The sequence below is a fragment of the Lepidothrix coronata genome, unplaced genomic scaffold (genome assembly GCF_001604755.1).
Source record: "Lepidothrix coronata isolate B3197 unplaced genomic scaffold, Lepidothrix_coronata-1.0 Scaffold134, whole genome shotgun sequence".
Lineage (NCBI taxonomy): Eukaryota > Metazoa > Chordata > Aves > Passeriformes > Pipridae > Lepidothrix > Lepidothrix coronata.
This window is the reverse complement of record NW_016690314.1, coordinates 1,768,923-1,793,439: the sequence shown is the minus strand read 5'-3', so window position 1 is coordinate 1,793,439 and position 24,517 is coordinate 1,768,923. Positions and strand designations below refer to the sequence as shown.

The 24,517-nt window shown below is 47.8% G+C and overlaps 1 protein-coding gene and 1 long non-coding RNA gene across 2 annotated transcripts in view; one reads left to right on the top strand and one right to left on the bottom strand.

The window, feature by feature from the left end:
• Positions 1–24,517, bottom strand: part of LOC108503278 — a 93,388-nt gene that overhangs the window by 55,310 nt on the left and 13,561 nt on the right. The window contains exon 2 of the long non-coding RNA XR_001876787.1: positions 7,518–7,622. This is a non-coding gene — a long non-coding RNA (uncharacterized LOC108503278). The remainder of the gene's footprint in view (positions 1–7,517; positions 7,623–24,517) is intronic.
• Positions 5,526–23,903, top strand: LRRN1 (leucine rich repeat neuronal 1). Its single transcript, XM_017827104.1, has 3 exons — positions 5,526–5,601; positions 20,757–23,346; positions 23,434–23,903. Exon 2 carries the CDS (start codon positions 20,988–20,990, stop codon positions 23,136–23,138), a length of 2,151 nt encoding a protein of 716 aa, XP_017682593.1. The 5' UTR covers positions 5,526–5,601; positions 20,757–20,987; the 3' UTR covers positions 23,139–23,346; positions 23,434–23,903.

The window sequence follows — 24,517 nt, the reverse complement described above, 5'->3', positions numbered from 1 at the left end:
AGACACAGGAAAAAAAAATACCCTGAAAAAGAAATATTGAATTCTTTGACACGGCCAAAATATTCATGGTAGAGAAGTAGGGGGGAGAAAAGGGGGGCAGGAGATAGTTTTGAGCTGGACATGCTGAAAGCAGCAGCTGAATTAGGTGGAAAGGAATAACTCTGCCCAGAGAAGCTCCTTCACATCCTGCTCATAAGGAATTGCAAATTCAGCTCTTAAGACCCAAGTTAAGCCCAGCTCTCTGAGAGCTGCACACTCAGCCCTGTCTGTGCACAACCTGTGCTGCAGGATGGTTGAGAACAGCAGGTTTTTGACTGGCTGGACCCAGGGCATCACTTCTTGTATCAGGAGATGCAAGGGAATGTTTCCACGGCTGTTCATCCATTAGCACATGACAGGAATCGAGCGGACAGGAGCTTCATGCCCCGTGTGTTCTCAGTCTTACTCTTGGAGTAAATACAAAAGATGTGCTTGCAATGAAGCTCCTCAATTGTCTTTAAGGAGCTTTGGCTTTCTAAGAAGCTTTGGGGGGTTCCTTGCAAAGTGATGAAATGAGATTAGAGTCCCTCCTCATGAAACATTCACATGACAGATCATCTGGGGAAAGAAACATCAACCAAAAGAAAAAGCTTCCCAATTAATAAAACATAAGAGAAGTGAGATGGAACAGCATGTGAAAGGAATGACCTGCTTTAAAAGCACTGCTGGGTGTCATCTTAGCTCCTTCTTGCAGAATTCCCCACATAAACCCATCCAGCTGTTCCCATCTGCCTCCCTACTGCCGCTGCCAGGACGGGGAACCACGACAACCCTGCTGCTGGAGAGCTGCTTCACTTCTCCCGGAAAAAACGTGCAATTCCAGGGAGTGACCCAGGCAGAAGGATCTTCCCAGGACCAAACTGGGTGTGCAGCATCCCCTGGTGCTGGTGCACTGCTGCCCCCACCCAGGTGCTCTCTGTGGGCCCAGCACACGTGATCATATCCCCACTTTGCACCTGCAATCTCTCACCCCATTTGTGCATGCAATTATTATATCTGCATGCATAATTGGGAATGCATTATGCAAATCACCAGTTATTGAGGTAATTGGTCATTGGCTTACACAGTTACTGGTGGGTGATTTGCATGTGCTGTGCTGGTACCTTTCTGAATAAATCCAGCACACTCAGGCAATTCTGAAAATAAACGTCCACATCCAAACCCTGGGTGAAGAGAAAACCTTGCTGGGTTCACAAAAAGTGTCACCCACACTAAGAAACCTGTAACAACACTCAAACTGTAATATCTCTTTCTCTGCTTAACCCACAAACAAGTCTTCAGCAAGAATACTTCTCCAAAAATTCCACCTGCCTGTTGCAAACTGTGCTCACAGACTTATTTCCATCTCCCATCCCTCAGGAGTTGCTGCTGTTGGGACACAGCAAGATTCTCACATGCCTAGTAGCAAGTCTCTTTTATTTTTTTTTATTTTTTAAATTTATATTTATTACTTTTTAATATTTTAATTAATTTTTTATATTTTAATTATTTTTTATATTTTTATTTATTTATTTCTCTTTTATTTTTATTTTTGATGGCACTCCTTCTACCCGTCAGTCCCACTTGCTCCCTCTTCCCAGTTGATATTTCAGTCCAAAAAGGCACTTTAGGATCCCGTGGCACAGTTCAGGGGATGGATTATGCACACACTGGGACACTAAGCAGCTTAATGGCAGGATGTCTGCTCAGAGAGAAAAGGCAGCGACGTGCGTGACAGGTCACCCAGAGCTCCATTGTTTTATTATTATCCAGCCTACATTGTTTAGACCCTTCCAAAGCTTTAAAGGCCTGGTCCCCAAAATGCCAGGCACTGGGAAGACACAAACCAGCAGACAGGTCTCTGTCCTGGAGCTGCAAACAGGTTTGGGGCAGGAAGGAGGAGTGGGCATGGGGATGGAGTGGACACAGCAAATGTCACACTCCCTCCACAGCACTTTCAGGGATGAAGATGAACCAGGAAAGCAGCTGAATGCAAAGACTATGGAGGAATAAGGGGATGAAGTCAGAGGGTACAGAAGGAGAGAAGATGAAAACAAAGAGGCAATCAAAAAGGGCAATGTGCAGCCCAAATAGTCATAAATCTCGTCTTTTCCTGGGACCTTTTTCAAGACCCCTTGAGCAGGAGTGTGTGGGAGAGCACTTAGTTCTGACTGATACTGATGACAGGAAAACATTTTTGGAGATTGTACATCGATCAGCTCATGGGAGGTAACATGGAGAGGAAAATTCATTGCCTTTCTCCCTGAGTGCAAACCTTCCCCTTAGTCCAAGAGGTCCTGCAGCAGCTACTCCTGAGCTGTTGATACCTCACAGCCTGAGAGAGAAACAACTTCCACTGCTCTTTACTGCACAAAAATACTCATTTGCATCCTGTAGGAATGAAAGATTTTTTAATTTCCATCTCAACATTATTCTCATTCCCAGTGTTTCAATGTTGTGAAAACTGCCTAGAAACGAAGACACTGGCTCAAGATTTTAAAATTTTAACTCTCACTGTATTTGTCCTCCTCTTTGTTTGCAGGTAGGTTTTAGGTCCACCAGATTTGTGCCTTGCAGGATTTTTCTCCAGCATTGGCAGGGGCTGCCCAGGGAGGTGGTGGAGTCTCCATCCCTGGAGGTGTTCAGGGAATGACTGGTTGTGGCACTCAGGGCTCTGCACCCAATGGCTCAGCAGGGACATCTCAAATCTCCTGTCCCATGAAGGAAGGTTTCCATTCTGTGGTCCTGAGGAGTTTGGAGAGCTTGGGGAGCTGCTCTGCAGCTTCCAACCATCTCTGATTGCTTTGGGGTTTGGAGGTGTGAGCTCTGCTTTGGAACCTTATTTGTGATCATTGCAAAGCTCCTCATGGATCTTGGAAGGGGAGGGGACTGTTGTGTGTGTAATTTAAAACAGGGAAAGCCTGGAGTGGAGACAGCACTGCTGCAATGACAGACAAGTGTTCAGCTGCTCATGAAAATTAAAGACAGAGAACACTGTCCCCTGGGAAGTTCCAGACCCCCGGCTCTCCTCTGGGCTGTACAGACACAGGACAGGCCCAGGAGCCTCCTGAGGAACCAGAGCAGCCTCACACCAACACCATCATCAGTGTGTGTGAGAAACAAGGCTCAGACAGTTCCCTCAAACCCCAGTGCCCGTCAGGAGACAAGGAGGACACGGCTGTGGGGGCTGCAGGTCCCACTGCTCTCCCTGGGGTTAGAGGAATTGTGCAGAGAGCTGCAGGAGGACCCCATGGAACTGGAACCGTGTGAAAGGATGGGGCTACTCTGCTGGGAAAGTGAAAATAAATTCCCTGCCCTGAAACAACGAACCGAAGCCATTCAAAACACTGGGTTTTCCAAGATGCATCCTCTATTGAATTACTTCCACATCAGGAATAAGTGATAGAAGGGAAGGGAACATCTGGATGAGAACGGGCCCTGTGGAAGGAAAAGCAGCCTTTTGGACATTGATGAGTTCCTTCTGAAAATTCAATTTCCTTATGTATGAAAAACTTCACTTTTACTGTTACTCAAATGACCTTTTGGGCTCCCAGAAAAAAATTCATTGCCTTGGGAGGAAATCTGAAGCATTAAGTGCAGACTGTATTTGCCACGTGTTTAACTTATTGTTAACTCATATTAAAAACTGTTTAACCAGTCTTTAAAATCATTTCCTGGGAAGGTGCCACTTTGGGCCATGCCTGGAGGAGGTGCTGAGCTCAGCCTGACGAGGAACCAGCACCTTTTCATCCAGGCTGTGCTCAGGTGATTGCAACACTTTGTGCAGGGCTGGAGGGTGAACAATATCCCCAACAATTACCTGTCAATAAAAGCACCAGTGCTTGTTGAGGAACACAGAATTCCCATTATCTTAATAGAGGGCACGAGGGATGAGGCAGCACAGCACCATCCAGCACAGCTTTGCCTTCTGTTGGTTAAGTGAGTAATAAAAAAAAGCAGGAAATAAAGGTTTTAAGGTATGAAGAAAAGCTGATTTTTATATCAGTGCCAAAACTTCAGCCAGAAACTCCTCGTCTAACACAGATTAATTGTTCTTAAGTCCAACGTGAGGCTCCAGCCAGTGCACCCAGGGAGCTGGGCCAGAGAAGTGGGTGAGGAGCGAGGTCAGGACAAGAAAAGGTGCAGAAATGTGCAAGTCAATAACTCCGAACTAAGGTAAGTGAAAACAGAGTCAGCAAACCAGGAGGGAACGGGCAGTGGAACATATCCAAGGGCTTACCCAGACAGCTCTAAATCCCTGAATTTCAGGCTCAAATGACTCCCACGGTTCACAGAATCACAGAGGTATGGAATATCCTGAACTGGGAGGGACCCACAGGGATCATCAAAGTCCAACTCCTGGCCTTGCCCAGGACACCCCAAATCCCACCCTGTCCCTGAGAGCGTTGTCCAAACCCTTCTGGAGCTCTGGCAGTCTTGGGGCTGTGCCCACTGCCCTGGGGAGCCTGGTCAGTGCCAACCACCCTCTGGGGGAAGAACCTTTTCCTGAGATCCAACTTGACCCTGCCCTGTCCCAGCTCCAGCCGTTCCCTGGGTCCTGTCCCTGGTCACGGGGAGCAGAGATCAGACCTGCCCCTCCGCTGCCCCTCGGGAGAAGCTGTAAAGAGCTGTGAGATCTCCCCTCAGTCTCCTCTTCTCCAGGCTGAAACCAGGTGGACATTGTAGCCTATTTTTCTCCTGGCTAACTCATCAATTCCTCACTGAGCAGCACTGGAGGACACACAAATGCAATCTCAGTTGTGGGGCACAGCGAGTTCCCATCTCCATGGCTTGAGGTTTTCCTCTCTACACAGCACAGAAACCCCAATGTTGGAATCCTGGCAGGCCACAGCACTTTGTCACTAGCCTTCTGTGTCACTTCTAATGAAGTCTGAAAAAATTTAGAAGCAGAGTCCAAAGGGCAGGTGGAAAGACCCCTGGCAGGTCCACGCTCTGCCTCAGACACAGGTTAGGTTTTGTGATGGTGACATTGTCACGGTCAGGTCATCCCAAACAACTGCACAGTGTGTCAGTGTCAGGGCACGTTCTGCAGGGCAGCACTGACACTGGCCAGGCACTGGCAGGGGCTGTGCACTCTGAACCCAGTGATGGACAATTGGAGATTCGGGCACCCCAGGGGCTGTTCCCCCGAACCCAGTGACGGACAATCGGAGATTTGGGCACCGCAGGATCACCCTCCGGTCCTAGGGGGCGGGGCCATACTCTGTGGGCGTGGTTTTGGGGCGGGGCCATGCCGAGCCCCGCCCCTCACAGCCGGTGGCGGCGCGCGGCGCAGCCAATGGGAGCGTGGCCTGTCACGTGACCCGCGGCGCCTTCCCAGGTGCGCGCGGCAGCGGCTCCAGAGCGGGCGGGACCGGGGACGGGAGAGCTCCGGCCGGGCGGGGCGGGGGACGGGGCGCGGGGACGGGAGCTGGCCACCCACCCACCCACCCATCCATCCGTCCATCCATCCACACACCCACCCAGCCCGCCGCCCCTCTCCGCATCCCGGCGCGGCGGGAGCGCGGCGGCAGCGGCGGATGTACAGCCCCGGGGAAGCCCCGCGGGAGCGCCCGGCCGGCGGTGAGTGCGGAGCGGCTCGGGGCAGGGAGCGGGACCCCCGGGAGCTGCGCGGGTGCGGGCGCTCTGATGGGATGCAGGATGTGTCGTGGGATGCGGGGATGTGCGCTGGGATGCGGTGCGCTCCGCTGGGATGCGGGGATGCGCGCTGGGATGCGGGGATGCGCGCTGGGATGCGGGGATGCGCGCTGGGATGCGGGGATGCGTGCTGGGATGCGGGGATGTGCAGCGCACATCGCCCGGGGAGATCCCGCGGAGGGAGCAAAGTTTGCGGCGGCGGACGCGCCCCCCGGTGCCCCCCGGGGTGCCGGGGGAGTCCCCGCGGGCTGCGGGGTTTCGGCCGCTCGGCACTGCGCCGGGACCGCCCCGGGGCTGCGGCCGCCCCGCACCGCCGGGGCTGCGGGGTTCGGCTGCAGCATCGCCCGCCTCCTCCCCGCGGGCGCTCCGCTGTCCCCCGGGCCGGTCTGGCGGTGGATCGCGGGGTTTGGGGGCGGATCGGTGCCCGGGTGCCGGCGGTGGGCGCGGGGCTGGCGGTGCGGCAGCGCTGCCCGCGTCCCTATTTGCATGCGAATGGGAGAGGATCCCGGCAGATGTCCTGCCTCATCCATTCACCCGCAGGAATGCGAGCAGACAAGGAGCCTTCAGTGTGACAATGGCCCTTCAGAAAGCGGCATAAAGGCGCAGTGTGAGCGCGGCCGCGGCTCCGCCGCCTCCTCCCGCGGCCGCGGCTCCGCCGCCTCCTCCCGCGGCCGCGGCTTTGTGCGCGGGGCGCTGCGGGCGGAGCGGCCGCCCCGCACCTGGGGCTGCGGGACCGGGAGCGGAGAGCGCGGGGCACGGCAGAGATGCTCCAGCGGGGCCGGGCCGCACCGCACCTGCGGGCTGGGGGGATTTGGGGAGTCGGGTACCGGAAAGTGCGGGGAGAAGCGCGGGGCAGCGGCCCGGCGGCCGCGGATCGTCACCCCTGCTCTGGTGGTCCCCTGCCCCCGGGGCTGGCTGTCCCTCTCCCTGCGAGTTTGGGGGTCTCTAGCTCGGGGTCTGGCGGTCCCCTCGGCCCCCGGGGTTGAGGGTCTCTCGCCCCCGCTCCCTCCCCGCGCAGCCGCGGGCGGACAAAGGGACCGACCCCGCTGCCGCCCCTTTGTCGCCCCTGTCAAAGGGCCCTTTGAGCGCGGGGCCGGCCCCTCTCCCCTGCAGGAGGAGGGAGAGGACGAGGCGCTTTGTGCCGCGGGCTCAGCATCACCGGGGCCGCACAACAGATGTTGGCCTGCGATTTTAGCTCTCCCCCAAGTTACTCGGGGCGCCTTTCCCACCAGGCGATGAAAGGCAAAGTAACAGAATTAAACTCAAAGTAGGCAATAATGTTGTCCAGAGGTGAGAGATCACGCACAGGGAGCTTCTATTTTTGTCCTGGAGCTGCGTGATAGCTCCCTGGTAATGAAGAGCATGATAGCCCTTCAATAAAAACTAATTTGTGAACCTTTAAGTCTTTTCCTTACGGACTTAAAGGGTCGCTATAAAAGGACATGATCTTTCTAAAGGAGATCATAAACCTTTTCTGGTGAACAGCTCAGATGTACCCACGGAGCTCCCAGAGGCTTCCAATGACCCAAGTCACGTAGGGCAGCAGTCCCAGTGTTGTCCAAAGGATCCTACCCAAGTATGTCCCAAAGTCTTGCAAGTTGGAATTTACAGTAATTTAAAAGACAGACACGCTGAGGGAGACAAACCAATGCCTGGAGCTTCCCAGATGGGAGGAGTGAAGAGGGCAGGACTGTTCTGTCCCTCAGCCCATGGCTCTCACCCCCTGGGCAGGGCACAGCTGGTGCCCCAGTGCCCCCTGTCCCTCTGCTCTGCAGCCACGTGTGTCACTGCCCCGCGACAAAAGCTCCGCTTTAACTTCTGCCTCGACAGCTAAAAGTTACCTGCACAACATTTGATGTAGTCCCTGCAAAATGATCTCTCCCAGGAGGAATTTTGGACTTGAACAGACCAGTTGCTGGGATGACTATACAGTCGTTTCCATTCACCTGGAACAGACACAAATAACAGTACTGGTTATTGAAGGAAGGAGGATTTTGCATCAAGTTGTACAGTTATAAAAGGATAACCAACTTTTACTGCCATAAATAATACTGAGCATGTCCAAACTTGGGCTGCAGAAAGAAACTTCTTTTGAAGCTTCAGGGGTCTGACCAGGGCTCAGACAGCCTCGGAGGCGACAGAGCCCAGGCTTAAAACCAGTTGCCCAGAGAAGCTGTGGCTGCCCCTGGATCCCTGGAAGTGTCCAAGGTCAGGTTGGACGGGGTTTGGAGCAACCTGGGCTGGTGGAAGGTGTCCCTGCCCAGGGCAGGGGGTGGCACTGGGTGGGCTTTAAGGTCCCTTCCAGCCCAACCACTCTGTGATTCCGTGGTTCTGTCTGTGCATTTGGTTCCAGCTCGTGGAGCAAACGGGGTCCTTTAAATAACCCCGTGTGAAGCTCTGCCATCATCCCATGGCTGAGCCTGTGCCCGGGGGTGCAGGAGGCACAGCCCACGCCCAGGGGATGCCGCAGCCCTTTGTTTCCCAGCGATACAGTGTCGGGGCACTGCAGAAGCCAGGGAAAACTTTTCCTAACGGGCGGGCTGTGTTCCTGCTGTATTCCTGCTGCTCCCGGCTGGCTGCTGCTGCCAAGGCGGGCGGCAAATTCCCTCTCCATGATTTCATTTGTAGGGACACTTAAAGCACCTTGGATGAATCATAACCCGGGTCAAGTGTTGCTGCTACTGCAGCTCCCACGGCTTCGTATTTGCTGGAAAAGGGATTTATTTGCATCACTGAGCCTGCAGGTTTCTTTCTGTTGTTGTCAGGGATGATATAAACTCCCCAAGTTCATTTAAACAATATTTTAAGATTATTTTTTTTTTAGTTTTTTGTATGAATTATTTTGAAGCTCTTATTTCTGCTAATGATATCAATGAGTGAAAAGAGAGGTTTTGTTTGCAGAGCTCTGTGCCACGTTAGTTCTGCCTCTTCGGGAGCTGCTCCTTCCCCAGGCCTTGGAGCACATGCCTGGTCCCAGGCTGGGCTTTGTGTCAGGCTCAGATCAGGCTCAGGCACCAGAAAGAGACAAAACCAAAGGAAAAGAGTTAAGTGACGTTTGCAGAAGAGTGCTGGTTGTTAACAGCATTTATTTGACTTTATTTTTTCAACCAGCAAAGTAGCAAGATGCTGAAAATATTTACGGAGGAGCCAAAGATTTCCAGAAATAACCCCCCCCCTCTCTCCTTGGGCACTTTGTCGCCTTGGAGGTGCCTGTTCTTTGAAGCCCTGATTAATATAGATGAGTTGTAATTTTGTGACCAAGCCATCCTAGTTCACATATATTATTCCATTGGCAGACATGTGGTCCCCACAGCTGTCCCCTCATTTGTGTATGAAATGGAAACACTGGTGGCATTTGTAGGTTACCATAGTTACACGAACAATACACGTGTGAGGCTTCATCCTGCCAAGCTCCAGATTTTTTTCCTGGCAGACATTTTGTAGACACGGAACTGAAGAAAATCTATGTAAAGTTTTTGGAAGTGCAGAAATCCCTCCCTCCTCCTCTCTGCTGGCATAAGGCTGATGGGCAGGGAACCTGCCTTTCTGCTGCCTCTCCACGCCTGGTTCCTGCATCTTCTCCCAGTTGGAATTGCCATTGTGGAGATGCAGGATGCTCCCAGGAATTGTGAGAGCAGTTAAGTCATTAGCAGGGTCATGCCTTAAACACATCTTTCTTAAAAATAAGTTGTGAGCTCTCCACAAAAGGGAACTTTGGAGCTGGGATAGTTTTCCTGTGTTACGGGAGCTGGCAGTGCCTGTGGGGCTCCTGGGGGAGCAGAGAGGTGGGAAGGAAAGGAGCCAGACCCCACATCTGCTCTACCAGGACAGAAATCCAAGCAAGGCCACTGCAAAAACACCCATACTCTGTTCTCTCTATACAATTAACATGTGCCCACCACGGGAAGAAAGATGGGCAAAAGTAAAGGAAATCATGGAGCTGGCTTAGGAATGGTTTTGTTGGTGGAACTAATGGTGCTTCCCTGAGGCTGGGAGGGCGTAAATTCTGCACAGAGACACCACGGGACAGCTTTGCTAAGAACCAGTCCCCGCAGATGTGCTGAGTTATTCAAAGACCTGCCCAGGCTCGCTCTTTTCCTTTAGCTGAGTAATTAAGTCCCTCACTAATGGGCTCCATAAGGTCAGAGTGGAACACTCCTCCATGCAGGGCTGAGAGGTCCCCACGTGAAAGTCCTGAACCCCATTCTCCTCTTCTTTGCTGCTTCAAACCCTGCAACTTTATTCAAATTTGGTTTGGCTCTTTAGATGTCCTATTTCATATTTCTACATATGGCACCGGAGGAAAATACTGGACTGGCCTATTTTGGTTTGGCCTAATTCTCCTCCTGAGGAAGGCAGGACGAGTCTGTGGCATCAGTGGGAACAAAATTAGTCCCTGCCCTTAAATTCTACTGCAAAATGTTTTTATAGCTTCACCCTCTATTCATAAGACCTTAATTTGGTGATCCAAGCCAGCGTTTTCTCGATGTTCCATCTGGCTGAATTATTAACAGAACAGGCCCTGGTTTCTACCTGGAGCACAGTTTCTAAAGATCAAGTATTTGCAGTGGAGTGTTACCTTTTTCTTTTCTTTTTAACTAACAGAACAAGGCAAAGCAGTTGCAAGTAATGGGCTTGAAAAATTTAACAGGGTGCAGTACTGAGAATGCACACGAGTTATAAAAGTGCCAGGGAGAAACAGCTCTTTCCCTTATTTTATTGGGCACAACAGCCTTGCTCCATAATTCTCTGTCCTGAGGTGCTGCCCTTTAGTCCCCAGAGCTCACCCAGGGCAGTATTTTCCCGGCCACTCCTCAACCTGAAGTGATTTAACAGGGAGGCAAAGCTTACTTTGGGGTTTTAGTTGGAAATTTTAGAGGTTGTCAGTCAGCAACTCATTTCCAGGTATTTAATTTAACTAACTCTGGTGATTCCAGCAATTTATGCATCTGTCAGCTTTGATTAGAGCAGGAGAACCGAGTGCTTTTGGAAGCCAAGCCCCCTCCAGGTCCCTGGCAAGGTTTGCCTGGTGGGTAGTCCAGCGTGAGCCAGCGCTGGGGTGACTGTCCCCACCAGTGCCCGGGGAGCTTTGGAAGACAGTATTCCTGGCCTGGAGAAGCCATGAGGCTGCCTGAGTCCATGGCAGATGCTCCCTGGGTTCCTCCTCCACGCTGGAGCCTGCAGGACACTCCTCAATGCCTGCTTTTATTTGATTTATACCTACTTTTGTGCAGTCCCTGGAACTTAATTCATCAAGCAAAATGCCATACTTGGATCTGTCTGTGCCAGACTTGGATCCACACAGCTGCATCCAGGACATGCCCTGTGATGCCAGCCCAGCTCCTGGGCTTTGGATGTCTGGGAGCAGCTCCAGCATTCCCACACATCCCAAAGACTTGGTGCACCTGGAGCAAGCCCAGCTTTTCTGGAGTTCTCAGGGGTTGGGCAGCAACACAGGGAAGGATCAGACTAAGCAGCATATAAAAGTTATTCAGAGAGAACTCCTGAGCTTGTCCAAAATTTGGTAGAATCACATTTTACATTTTTTTAATAAAATATCAATCAAAGCTTGGATTGTCTTTTTTGTAATTTGAAAATGTTTATCATTGACATAATGGATCCTACATTTTCTGTTATTTCATGCATCACATCATTTATTTGATTAAGCAAGTCCAGAAGTACCAAGTAAATTCATACCTTGCTAATGTGCTGCATATAATTACTGGGATGCAGATGAGCCACTGATTGGCCTTGCTACATTTTTAAATTACAAATGATCCATCATTGTAACAGAAACAGAGTAAATATTGATAATTCCAGAGCTCCACCACTCTAATGGGCATTGCAGTGCCTTGTAAATGCATTGAAAAATAACTTATTTCACCCACAGGGGAACAACCAGTTGCAAAAAAGAAAAGTTTTTTAAATTGCTGCTTGAAAATAGGTCTTTAAAATGGTTTCATGATAGTTTTTAAGCACTGAGTAAAACCAGGTCAGCAACCTGGGCTAGTGGAAGGTGTCCCTGCCCATGGCAGGGGTGGAACTGGATGAGCTTTAAGGTTCCTTCCAACCCAAACCATCCTGGGATTCTTTGTAAGTTCATTGGCAAATAAGTTTTCCTTTCTCCTTCTGTACCCAAAAGAATCGCTGTAATTAGGTAAAGATTTCATCTATAAAGCATCAATAACTTGAACTTTTACGAGGAAAAACCTCTCCTGTGTTTCCTGCACCAGGCAGCAGTTTGGAGCACTGATGGAATAACCCACCCATGGCAATGAGGAGACTGAGGGCTAAAGCTGAAGGCACAGTTTATAGGGCTGTTCTTAAACATCCAGTACATTAAATATGAGGTATTTTCCCTCTTTCTTAATCTCATGAACTTCCCAAAGCAAGACTGACATCTGTTTTCTGCGTGAAACAAAATTAGTATGGAAATTTCAGTGAGAATTGAGGTAAAGAGAAATAACTAAACCAGGGCTGGGAACATTCCCACCATTCCAGCTGACTGAGCTCTCCTCTCCTGATGACATGGCAATGCCACTCAGATGATTTTGGAATGAAACAGTGATGGAAAACACATATTTCAGGTAGAAGCCTGTTCAAAAGTGCAGAAAGACTTGTGGAAAAGGGTCATGTGTTCATCTGTCTGAGTGGAGAGAAACAACCTTTTCCTTAGGCCAGAGTAAAGCCGGATTTCAGAGAAGGTCCAACCCCAAACCTGTGGCCTCCTAATGGAATTAATTCTCTCCCTTCTCAACTTGGTTGAGTTCCAGATCTTTCTCTTGGTGCTGACAGCCTTTACATCAGATCTCAGCACCTCCCCTGCTAAATCCATTTACTTGGTTAGTGGTATGTTCACAGTCTTCCATATCAGATCTTTCAACTCAATATATAGGTTTATTAACATTTGTATATAAATATAGCTCAAAAATAGAGAATTTGATTTTGTAAGTATAAAACCTCTTAGAAAAAAAAAATCAATAAAAGCCTGTTTTATTCTGAGGGCTGAAGTCTGTCAGCACACTACATGTAGAAACCATGTAGATATAGATCTGGGCTAATAGTAAAATACAGTTTAATACTTAATCACTAATAATTGAAAAGTTAACACAGCCACAGGAAACAGAATTATCAAAATAGAGTGTAACAAGGCCCAGAAAAAGAACTTTTTCTTGATTGAAGATAAGCCATTGAAGCTCTGTGCACATCTAATTTTTAATAACAGGCCTTATGCATTCCCTACAGCCACCAGTATTAAGTTGATTTTATAAATACCCACTGAGATCCTGACTCACTCTGGGTTTGATTTCTCAGCTCCAGTTTCTAGCAGAGGGTTTTTGGCATCCTTTGTGGTAGTAACAGCTCTGTACACACGGGGTCTTTCCCAACTGTGGGGGATCCTGAGTGACTCAGAAAACTGGAGTTTGATCTAGAACTGTGTGGGAAGCAAAATAATCACACGCTGCCAGAAGCCAGTCAGCAAAAAAGGGAGGAAGAGGATTTTCTGTAACTTCATGAAAATCCTGGGGAGTTCTGGCATCCCTCTTCCTTCTGCTTAAAAATATTCCTCGTGTGCTCCTTATTTCCTTATCATTAACACTTCCCTTCCACTGGACAAGCTCCTTGGCTCTCAAAATCCAAAAAGGGAATTCTACTCCAAAGTCCAGCCCAATCTCTTCATGCCTTTGTTCCTCTTTCAGAGCTGTTTCACTCTTTTTTTTTTTTTAATTTTCTTTGAATGGTGCTGATTTTGATAGGTGTTAGGAAGCAGAGATTGAGCTGTTCTGTGTGGCATCCTCGGGAGGTTGGTGCCCTCAGGATGTTCAAGATCCTTCCATGTGGTTATGACATCTCAAGCATGCCAAGATTTCATTCCACTTCTTGATTATGCGATTATTATTTTAGAAATATATTGATTATATGATCAGAAGCTGAAGCAGTATTTCCTAGTCTGGGTTCTCTTTCATTCTTCAACCAGCAGATACTAAATGCAAAAAAATAGTTGGAATAGGTCTTCCAAAACTAGTTATACTCTGTAATTAGATACTGTCCAAGTTAAAACCCATTAGGTTTAAATTCTCCCTCGCATTTAAAATCCACAGAAGGCTGTGGATGGGTCAGAGCACAGACAGGTGGGAAGGAAGGGAACTTCTCCATCCCCTGTGGGTCAGAGCAGAAGGGAAGAGCTGCTGGGAAGGTCTCAGGAAACTGGGTTTTAACTTGGCAATGGAATTGGTTGACTCAGGAATGGTGCTTCAGTCAAACAATTTGACCTGGTAATTCCATGGAATGAGGACAATAATCACAGATTGGATTCTTCTCCATGAATGAAATCAAAGCTTTGCTGCTGCCCTAATATTGAACAGGGCAGCCCCTCAGAGCAGGACGTGAAACAAGCCACAGGCAACAGAACAGCCCAGATATTCCCCAAATTAAACTACTTTATGAGGATAAACATAGGAAGGAAGTGGATAATGAGTTGGGTTCCTAATGCCAGAATATTCCTACTGTACAAACACTTCTCTCCTTTCAGGTTCTCAGGGCTTTGAAACGGCTTTAGGAGTTTTTTTCTCTCCTAAAGCAAGAACCAAGCAGCCTCTCTAATTTGACAGCCCCCAGGTTGGCAGGCACCTCTTATCCCTGAGGTTTCTGTGTGACTGGTTAATGGCAATCAGGCAGATTTTCAGGCAGAGGACAGAAGCTGGGTTGCAGTTCTGAGGGGGATCTGACGGGCCATCAATCCCCCTGCAGGGGATCCAGCCCCTCATGCTCCACAGCAGTCTGTGAATGAAAACCTTTTCTTCCCTCTCCTGCAAATTTACTTCAGTATTTTAATGAAAAACATTGTATCAGATGCAAGTCTGAAGAATAAAGCCCAATAAATTACACATTTTCTGGATTTAATATGCTGTGTCTGCGGGGCAGGCATTATGAATAGGATGCTCTTTGCAGTTCTTTGGGGGAGATAAGAGTAGTATTTTTCAAAAGAACACAGATAAAGCAGTCTAAGGTTGTCTTGGGATACAGCAAATCACCTTCTCACCAGAGCTTTCCCTAAAATTAAACACTGACTTTATTTTGATGGAATATGTGTACAGACAAGAAGAAAAAGGAGGCATTATTTGCAGGTAAAAAAACCCCAAACCCTAAATATTATAAATCCCTGAGGATGTGTTTTGAGGCTTTATACCATTATTACATGTCCTACAGGCCCTTGTTTTTGTATTTCCTTTTAATACCAAACTCCCACGTCCAGATTTTGGAAGCTCTTTCAACTGACATCATTTGCAGCTTGATTTGTCTGTATTTTACACAATTCAGACCTGGAAATAGCTTATTTCCTGATGACATCGGAGGCTTTAAAAACCTCAGTAGAAAAGGCTTCCTATCAAGCACAATTCCACAATATTTGTCTAAATAGACAGGATTGCACTTGGAAATTTAATCCCTGGGAAAGGAGCCCATTCCATAGGTTAGCTGTAAATATCCTGGGTTTTAAACTCCAAGTCCCCTTTCTCTAGGATGTCCAAGGTCACTGCTGCTCTTGGAGTGAGGCTGATTTTAGAACACAGCATTTTACACCAGGTTTAGTGTTGTGCTCACCTGTGTGATTTGGTGGTGCCCCTGTTCCAGTGCCTCTCCCTCCTAAAGCCCCAAAGGTGATTTGCTCACCTGGAGCACGGTACCAATCCCTGTTTTCTCCACGCAAAACGGGGGGATACGGAACTATATACCAGAACTAAATACTAGTTATTCTAAATACTAGTTATTCTAAATACTAGTTATTCTATATACTAGAACTAAAGTCTCTCCTGAAGCTCAAAGCAAAGCAGGTCCTGTTTTACCACAACATGCACGCAGCATCCTGGCCTTGAGTTTGTCCAGCTGCCTTTCCCTGCCTGCAGTGATCCCAACTTTCCCTGCCTGCAGTGATCCCAGCCTGGGCTCCTGATGGCCCAGTCCATCTCCAGAGTTGCTCCCAGTGTAGTCAGACCTTCAGCCCAGATCCTTCCCAGCCTCTCCCAGTGTCCCCTCTCTAACAGGCCCTTTGTTCCACAGAACCACAGGATGGGTTGGGCTGGAAGGGATCACAGTGTTCCACCTGGTCCCACCTCCCTGCTCCAGCAGGGCCATCCCAGAGCACACAGCTCCAGATTGTGTCCAGAGAGTTCTGGAATATCCTCAGTGAGGAGACTCCAGACACTCTGGGCAACCTGTTCCTGCACAGAAAAGAAGTTCTTCCTCATGTTCAGGTGGAACTTCCTGGGCATCACTTTGTGCCCGTGGCCTCCTGAACCACTGCTGGGCCCCCCCGAGCAGAGCCTGGAACAGCACCTTGTGTTGATCCCAGTGTGAATTCAGTTTTCCTGGTTCTCCCTGAAGCTCCACCAGTTCTCACCCCTGGCACAAGCCCTGGGTGCTGCTGGGCTGTCTAACCTGCATTCCCCCAAGGACCCACCTGGATCCAGGCTGCAGCAGCCCAGGACAGGTTTTCCCAAGCTGATGGATGGGGGTGTTGGTATGGCAGCATTTCCCAAAGGCTGGGGATGGGAATGCACAGCCCGCACGAGTCATTAGCAGAACATTAGCACAGACAATTTTCCAACAGACTAGCTCCAATGGAGGCTCAATCTGGGAAAATGTTTCTGTGGAGAGATGGGAGGAACTGGGATCAGTGTGTGCTCCTGGCTCACAGCAACTGCAGAATAAATTGCTTGTCTTAGCCTGAGGTAATTTTCTTTGTGGATCTGATCTCTCCAACTTTTCCCTCAGCACATCCAGTTCAGATGGCTCCCGACCAAAACCTGGGTGACACTGCTGCAATAGAAAAGAAATCTTGCAAGAATGAACCATTTCAGGGAGGAGAGGGAAGGTTTCTGTGGCAGCATCACTGTTCCAGAGCAGACACCCAGATATCCAAGTGCAAACAATATTGTTTCTCTTTTCAGTGATGTTTAATAGTGACCATTAATATCCACCTGTCAGGGAAGTGACAACACTTTGTCTTCCAATTACCAAGCAAAAATGCTTCTTATCTGTTCTTTTTAGTTGGCAGGTTAACTCTGAACACTTCTAATGAACAGTTTATTTCGTACTTGTCCCTTCATATTCTCCTCTCACTGCTCTGGGGGCTTGGGAATGTACTTTTTCTTTGGATCACCCACCCAACCAGACAAACCCTTCCAGAGCCACCAGCAAGGGAAGCTGCAAGGAAGGACCTTCTCCTCCATCACCAGACACCCGCCCTCATAATCTTGGGCCAAACAAATTCTCAACCAGTGTTCAGAACCTTGCTGGAAAGGGAATGCTTGGACAAACCTCCCATGGCATTTCCAGGATGGGAGACAGGGATGGTGCTCATCTCTGTCCCCAAGGAACAGGAACAAGCCAATGTCCCAGTCAGCTGCTGTGGGTTTGCTGGTGACAGAAATGTGGTTTCTGACTGCCCTGGGTCCTGGGAGGTGCCATGGAAAATACATTTATTGAGCTCTGAGTAAAATAATTTCCTCTGTATCTCTCACATAAAATTAGCCATTATTTCTGCTGCTATCAAGTTACCAGCTGTTACAACTGCTGTTGTGGGCTGGAACACTAGAAAATAGGAATTTAACAAATGAGAGGGAAGGCAGAGAATGCTAAAACATTTCCTTCACACACTCAGTCTCTCCTGAAAGGAGCTCTAACACCCCCTTCCTGTTCAGGGGAAGTTTTCTCACCCACCATTTTTAAAAGACATTTTTAAGACAGAATTAAAAGAAGTGCCATCAGCCACATGTTAATATTAAATACCATTTTCAGAAAAAAAACCAACCAACTGTGTGCTAGGACTGTGCTGAGGGAGGACATTTAGAGGACAGATATTTGCCTTTAATCCAGAAAGCCCACAGCTGCTGCTCTGCCCCTTCTGGTGTTTCTTTAGGAAACATTCCCTGGCCTTCAACGTTCCTGTTGTTCTCCATTCACCCTCACCAATTCCAGTGGGAGCCGGGCATTTTCCCAGGAGCCACCCCTGGTTTATCCAGATGGGCTGGTGATTATTCCCCAGTGCCTGTTTGGAACTGCTCACTGTCAGATGTTGTTTTCAAAGCCTGGTTGTCCTCCAGCTTATCCACACACACAAAAAGTATTCCTACAGATGTAACTTGTCTAGGTTTTGTTTGAAAAGATGTGATTAGCATGGAATCAGTAAGGTTGGAAAAGACCTCTCAGATCACCCAGTCCAACCATCAACCAGCACCACCCTGCTCTCCACTAACCCATGTCCTCCAGTGCCACATCCCCATGTTTTGGTGACCCAACCACCTCTCTGGGCAGCTGTGCCAGGGCTGGACAATGTTTGCAGTGAAGAAATTTTCCTGATATCCAATCTGACCCTCCCCTGGCACAACCTGAGGCTGTTTCCTGTCATCATTATAATTCCAGACAGGACTTCAGAACCTGAGAGGAGTCCAACATTCCAGCACCACAGTCTTCCAGCAAAAAACCCTGTGCTGTTTTATTCCCTCAGACATCAAACACGCAGAGGTGTCTGGGACCAGTTCTGCCAGTGCTGGCAAGACTGGAAAGCTGAGAATCCAGGGGCAGAGGGACAGCTTTTGGTGACCTCTCTGCTGCCTCTTTAGCTCTGATCAGAGCGAGGGATGAGGTTTTACACATCAGAAGGAGCTAAAGCAAAGGTCCAGGACTGGGGTTGTCCCTCCTGCTGTGGCCCCTGGGCTGCCCCTCACACCAGCACAGCACTGATGGAGCTGGTTGGAATTTACTCTGTCATTACCCTGGATTTTCATTTATAGGCTCGTCCCAGCTGCCCTGGGCTGGGGGAGGCTGGAGACAGCAACGTGCAGGTCATTCTGAACAACATTTGCAGTTAAAGAAAATTAAATCCATTTGCAGGAGAAAATAGCTGGAGAAGAGAGAGAGTTGCTATAACTTGTAAAATCATATATTTGCAGTGGTCATAAACCCAGAGCCCTGTTCAGTAAACTCAGAAATGCCTTCTTACCAAGGATGAACAATAACTGCAACGTGCAAGTAAGAGGATATAAATATTCAACAAAGAAAGGATCGAATTTGATTATTTTTTTTTTGCACCATCTAGACATGCTCTGACATATTTTAAAAGAACCTTTGAAGTCTTTTTTAGGCAGTTTGATTTTTAGAGTATTATATGATTCATATAGATACAGCAGGGCTAAATCAGTAGGAAAGCATCATTAGGGCCCTCAGCTGTGTAAGGCACAGACTTCCCTCTCTTCACCCACTGAGAAACCAGGTCCAGGAGAGACTCTGGGGGCACCTCCCGGACCTGCCCAAGATCCTCACAGGGTGAAAGCTCTGCATTATTAACTGGCAAATGCTGCCATTTGAAAAGTCTTGCAATTAAATCAATTAAACTCCAGATTTCATCAATTTTCCTAGAACTGCCTGGGTCGGGTCAGCTACAAATGTGTTGCTGTCGAGGGAAACATCCCTCAGAGTCAGCACAGCTCGGTTGATTCCAGGCTCCACCACCCCCTGGTAACACATTCCCTACTGTTCCCATCCCGTTAATATTTGATTTTTTAATGCAGTCAATGTCTCAGTCAATTCTTCCATCAATTGGAAGTTACTAGAGAAGGAATGTTGGTTCTACAACTTGTTTTCCCCTCTCCAGCAAAGCCCTCTCAGCTCTCATTCAAGTCTCAGAAAAGCTGACTCCACAGGGTCAAATGCTTTCTTGCCTCCTATTCCTCCCTCCCTTCTCCCAAAGCCCAACCACAGAATAACAGCACAAAAATAAATGTGCAGATGCTGTTTGGTGTGTTCCACCTACAGCACTGTATCATAATCTGAAATAAAACACTCTGGTTTCATTATTTAATATGCAGATCAGATGTGGAAGAGTGTAGTATAAATGGCATTCCTGTCACCTTTATCCAAATGACTATTTTAAACCTATTTTTAAAAGCTGTATTTAGTTTTATTATTTTTTATAGTACTGCTTTTTGTGGGCTGTGACTCAGTTGAGGCTTCACTGCATTTTAATTGACAAAGATGCATTTTCCTGCTTTCTGCCTTTACTGTTTCTCACTGTTGTGTTCTCTCAGGTATCCCAGAATCACAGAGTGCTTTGGGTTGGAGGGACCTTCAGGATCATCTTGTTTCACCCCATGGGCAGGGACACCTTCCAGGAGACCAGGTTGCTCCGAGCCCTGTGCAGCCTGGCCCTGGCCACTTCCAGGGATGGGGAATCCCTGTTTGTTTTATCTGTATAAAAAGACAAAACTTTATTTTGAGAAGCCTCAGTTGCAACCACCAGAGCAATTTCTCAGTAAAGTGAGATTGAGGAAGATTTTACTGGGAGATTTTCCTGGAATATGTGTTTAAAGCCCCTCAACACCCCAGATGTTCTGAGGTACCTGGACACTGGTGGGTTAATTTAAATGGACTTTTGCATGAAGAACCTCAGGCTAAGCAGATATTAAAGTGTGGTTTACACAGCAATCAGGAATTGTGGTGAACAGTCCATATGATCCCAATGCAGTACAAACAGCTCAAAGAAGGGCACTACATTCATTTAATCAAATTTACTGTTATTGTTTGGTGCTGAGCTGGATTAAATCTAAGCTGTTATCTGGAACTGATTTGATTAACTGGGATGAATTTTGGCAAAGTTCATATGCATTTAGCTTCAAACTTATAAACCAACAGCTTCCTGAGCCTTAATTCCTGAAATCTGAGCTCGGGGCCGGCCCTGGCACTGACTCCCATGGGATTGTTCTCCAGCACTCCTTCAGACCCAGCACACCCTCCTCCCTCAGCACTTCCCAAGCCACTCAAACAACTGATGCAGAGTAAACCAGGAAGGTATCCCAGAGTTTTAGGTTTAGATAATTCACTGAGATATTTCTCACACAACACCAAGTAGGAGGGAGTTCCAAACCCTGCAGAACTTACTGATACCAAACTGGGATTTGTGTAAGAGATTAGTGTTGAAATAATGATTGTTTTCAGGTATTTTTCTTCAAAGCTCAAAGAAACTAAATAATAGATGAACTGTGTGTGAGCTGAGCATAACATATAGCCTAATCTGTTTTCAGGAACATCTTCAGACACTGATTTGCAGAAGATTCTGGAGCACAGAGGAGCAGCTGAGGGTCTTCAGTGTGTTTCTCCTCTTCTCTAAACTCAGCAAGTCATCTTTAACCTTCTGGATGTCCAAGCCTTTCACCTTAAACTTCAAGCTTTACATTTTCTGCCTGATAAGGGATCAGCCTCTCCCCCGTTGGGATTTTAGGGAGTTGGGGAGCTGAACTCCCTCTCTGGCCAGCATGGCAAAGGTTAGAGCCCTTTTAACTGTGTGCCACTTGGTGCTAGAATTGTTACTGAATTCATTGACTGAGTCTTCCATGCAGAGCAGTGAATGTCCCCAGCTCTGTGTCTGTGAAATCAGGCCCTGGTTCACACCACAGTCCACGTACAGGGAAGCCACGACAGTCGACTGCAACGACCTTCGACTAACAAAGATCCCCAGCAACCTCTCCAGCGACACCCAAGTCCTGCTGCTACAGAGCAACAACATTGCAAAGACCACAGACGAGCTCCAGCAGCTCTTTAATTTAACAGAGTTGGATTTTTCACAAAATAACTTCACGAGCATCAAAGACGTGGGACTCTCAAATCTCACCCAACTCACCACTTTGCACCTGGAGGAGAACCAGATCACAGAGATGACCGACTACTGCCTGCAGGACCTCTGCAACCTCCAGGAGCTCTACATAAATCACAACCAGATCAGCAGCATCTCTGCAAATGCATTCTCTGGCCTGAAGAATCTGCTGAGATTACACCTCAACTCCAACAAATTAAAGGTCATTGACAGCCGTTGGTTTGATTCGACTCCCAACTTAGAGATTCTCATGATTGGAGAAAACCCAGTGATTGGAATACTGGATATGAATTTCAAGCCGCTCTCAAATTTAAGGAGTCTGGTTCTGGCAGGGATGTACCTCACAGACATTCCTGGCAATGCCTTGGTAGGTTTGGATAGCCTTGAAAGTCTTTCCTTCTATGACAACAAACTGGTAAAAGTTCCTCAGCTTGCACTTGAGAAAGTTCCGAATTTAAAATTCCTGGATCTCAACAAAAACCCGATTCATAAAATTCAAGAAGGGGATTTTAAAAACATGCTCAGATTGAAAGAGCTTGGGATCAACAACATGGGAGAACTGGTTTCCGTCGACAGGTACGCGCTGGACAACCTGCCCGAGCTCACAAAGCTGGAGGCCACCAACAACCCCAAGCTGTCCTACATCCACCGCTCGGCATTCCGCAACGTGCCCGCCCTGGAGAGCCTCATGCTCAACAACAATGCCTTGAACGCAGTCTACCAAAAGACCGTGGAGTCCCTCCCAAACCTGCGCGAGATCAGCATCCACAGCAACCCCCTCCGGTGCGACTGCGTCATCCACTGGATCAACTCCAACAAAACCAACATCCGCTTCATGGAGCCCCTCTCCATGTTCTGTGCCATGCCCCCGGAATACCGGGGCCAGCAGGTGAAGGAAGTGCTAATACAGGATTCCACCGAACAGTGTCTTCCAATGATCTCCCACGAGACCTTCCCCAATCACCTCAACCTGGACATCGGCATGACGGTGTTCTTGGATTGTCGGGCCATGGCAGAACCAGAGCCAGAAATTTACTGGGTCACTCCTCTGGGCAATAAAGTCACCGTGGAAAGCCTCTCTGACAAATACAAGCTGAGCAGCGAGGGCACCTTGGAAATCTCCAACATCCAGGTGGAAGACTCTGGGAGATACACCTGTGTTGCTCAGAACATAGAAGGGGCTGACACGAGGGTCGCCACCATCCGGGTGAACGGGACACTCCTGGATGGGACCCAGGTCCTGAAAATCTACGTCAAACAAGCCGAGTCACATTCCATCCTGGTCTCCTGGAAGGTCAATTCCAACGTCATGACTTCCAATTTGAAATGGTCGTCGGCCACGATGAAGATTGACAACCCCCACATCACGTACACCGCCAGGGTGCCGGTGGACGTCCACGAGTACAACCTCACACATCTGCAGCCCTCCACGGACTATGAGGTGTGTCTGACCGTGTCCAACATCCACCAGCAGACACAGAGATCCTGCGTCAACGTCACGACGAAGAACGCGGCCTTCGCGCTGGACATCTCCGACCAGGAGACCAGCACGGCCCTGGCGGCCGTCATGGGCTCCATGTTCGCCGTCATCAGCCTCGCCTCCGTCTCCGTTTATGTTGCAAAAAGGTTCAAGAGAAAAAACTACCACCACTCACTGAAAAAATATATGCAAAAGACCTCCTCAATCCCCCTGAACGAGCTCTACCCTCCCCTTATTAACCTCTGGGAAGGGGACAGCGAAAAGGACAAGGACGGCTCTGCGGAGACCAAGCCGACCCAAGTGGACACATCCAGAAGCTATTACATGTGGTAACTCAGAGGATATTTTGCTTCTGGTAGTAAGGAGCACAAAGACTTTTTTGCTTTATTCTGCAAAAACGACGAGTTGAAGACTTTTGTATTTTTGCCTTTGCTGGTGCGTGGCAGAGCGGAGGGACAGGTGGATATTTCAGGAGTTTTTCGTACAGCGTATCGCAGCGGTCGGACCCAAATGGCAGCTTCACCCGCCTTCCAATTCTCCGGTATTTTATATTTTTTTTTTTTTTTTTTTTTTTTTTTTTTTTTTTTTTTTAGTTCTTGTGCTCGACTTACTGCTGTTCTAACTCCAGTGCTGACAGAGGAATGAGAGGCTGTCCCGGAGCCATCCCGAGGTACAGGAGCTCCCGAGCCAACCCCAGTTTGGGACCTGCGGTGAACTGGGATTGTGAGCCCGGTCTGAGGACTCGGACCCTGAGAGAAGGAGACCCTGAAGGATGTTAGTTGACTGTACTGTAATGTTGTATCAACTGATTTGAATGTTTTTGACTTTGAACAATGAGTTCCCTTTTTTATCATTATTATTATTATTATTATTATTATTATTTTTGTAGTAGTTGAAGGCTTAGGCAAAGCTAACAGGCAATAGGAATACGTACATCCGATTTTCTAATGTAACAGACTAAATGGTATTTGTTCTCTTCTTCTTTTTATTCTATTTAGTAGACACTTTTGAAGAATTACTAGAGTTTTGTTGTGTTTAAATCACCAACACATGGTGTTTAATGAAGGCAGAGCTATAATAAATTTAGTTTGGTTCTGATTTTTTTTTATTTTAGAAGTCACAATAATGTATTGGGTTTAGCTGTCACTAGTTTGACTGGTGATCATGTTTTGACATAAAATATATCCAAAATGTTATATAAAAATATTGTGGGGGTTTTTCTTGATGGAATTACGTTTCAGCAAAGTTCCAGGTTTTGGGTTCTTTATGCATTTATGTTATAGCAGTGTTTTCTCTGCGTTAGATGCAAAATACTGAAAGTAATTTAATGAGAGCAATGTCTCGGTATGGCTTTTGGACTGAGAGTACGTGCAGAATCCAAACTGTTTGGCATCAGGAACACAGCAAAAATAATTGAGAAGAGTGTGTACCAGGCCCTTTTCCTTTTTTTTCTACTTTTCTGTTTATATTCTGAGCTAAGATCAAAATGAAGCTGACATTTAGCTGTCATTACCATCAGTTAGGACAAAAAAACAACTCAGTGCTACCAAACGGAAACAAACCAGTTGGCATATACTTTAAAAAAAAAAAGTTAATTGGATTCATATTCCTTTAAAAGCAGAAGTTAAGATGAAAACTAACAAGAAAGTTATATTTGGGTCCAGCACTGAACTGTATTTTTTACAGGCTGAAAATTAACCAGTATTCTGAGT

Excerpts from the sequence above, each read along its gene's own strand:
- LRRN1 (XM_017827104.1), top strand. The coding sequence starts at position 20,988 with ATGGCAAAGGTTAGAGCCCTTTTAACTGTGTGCCACTTGGTGCTAGAA.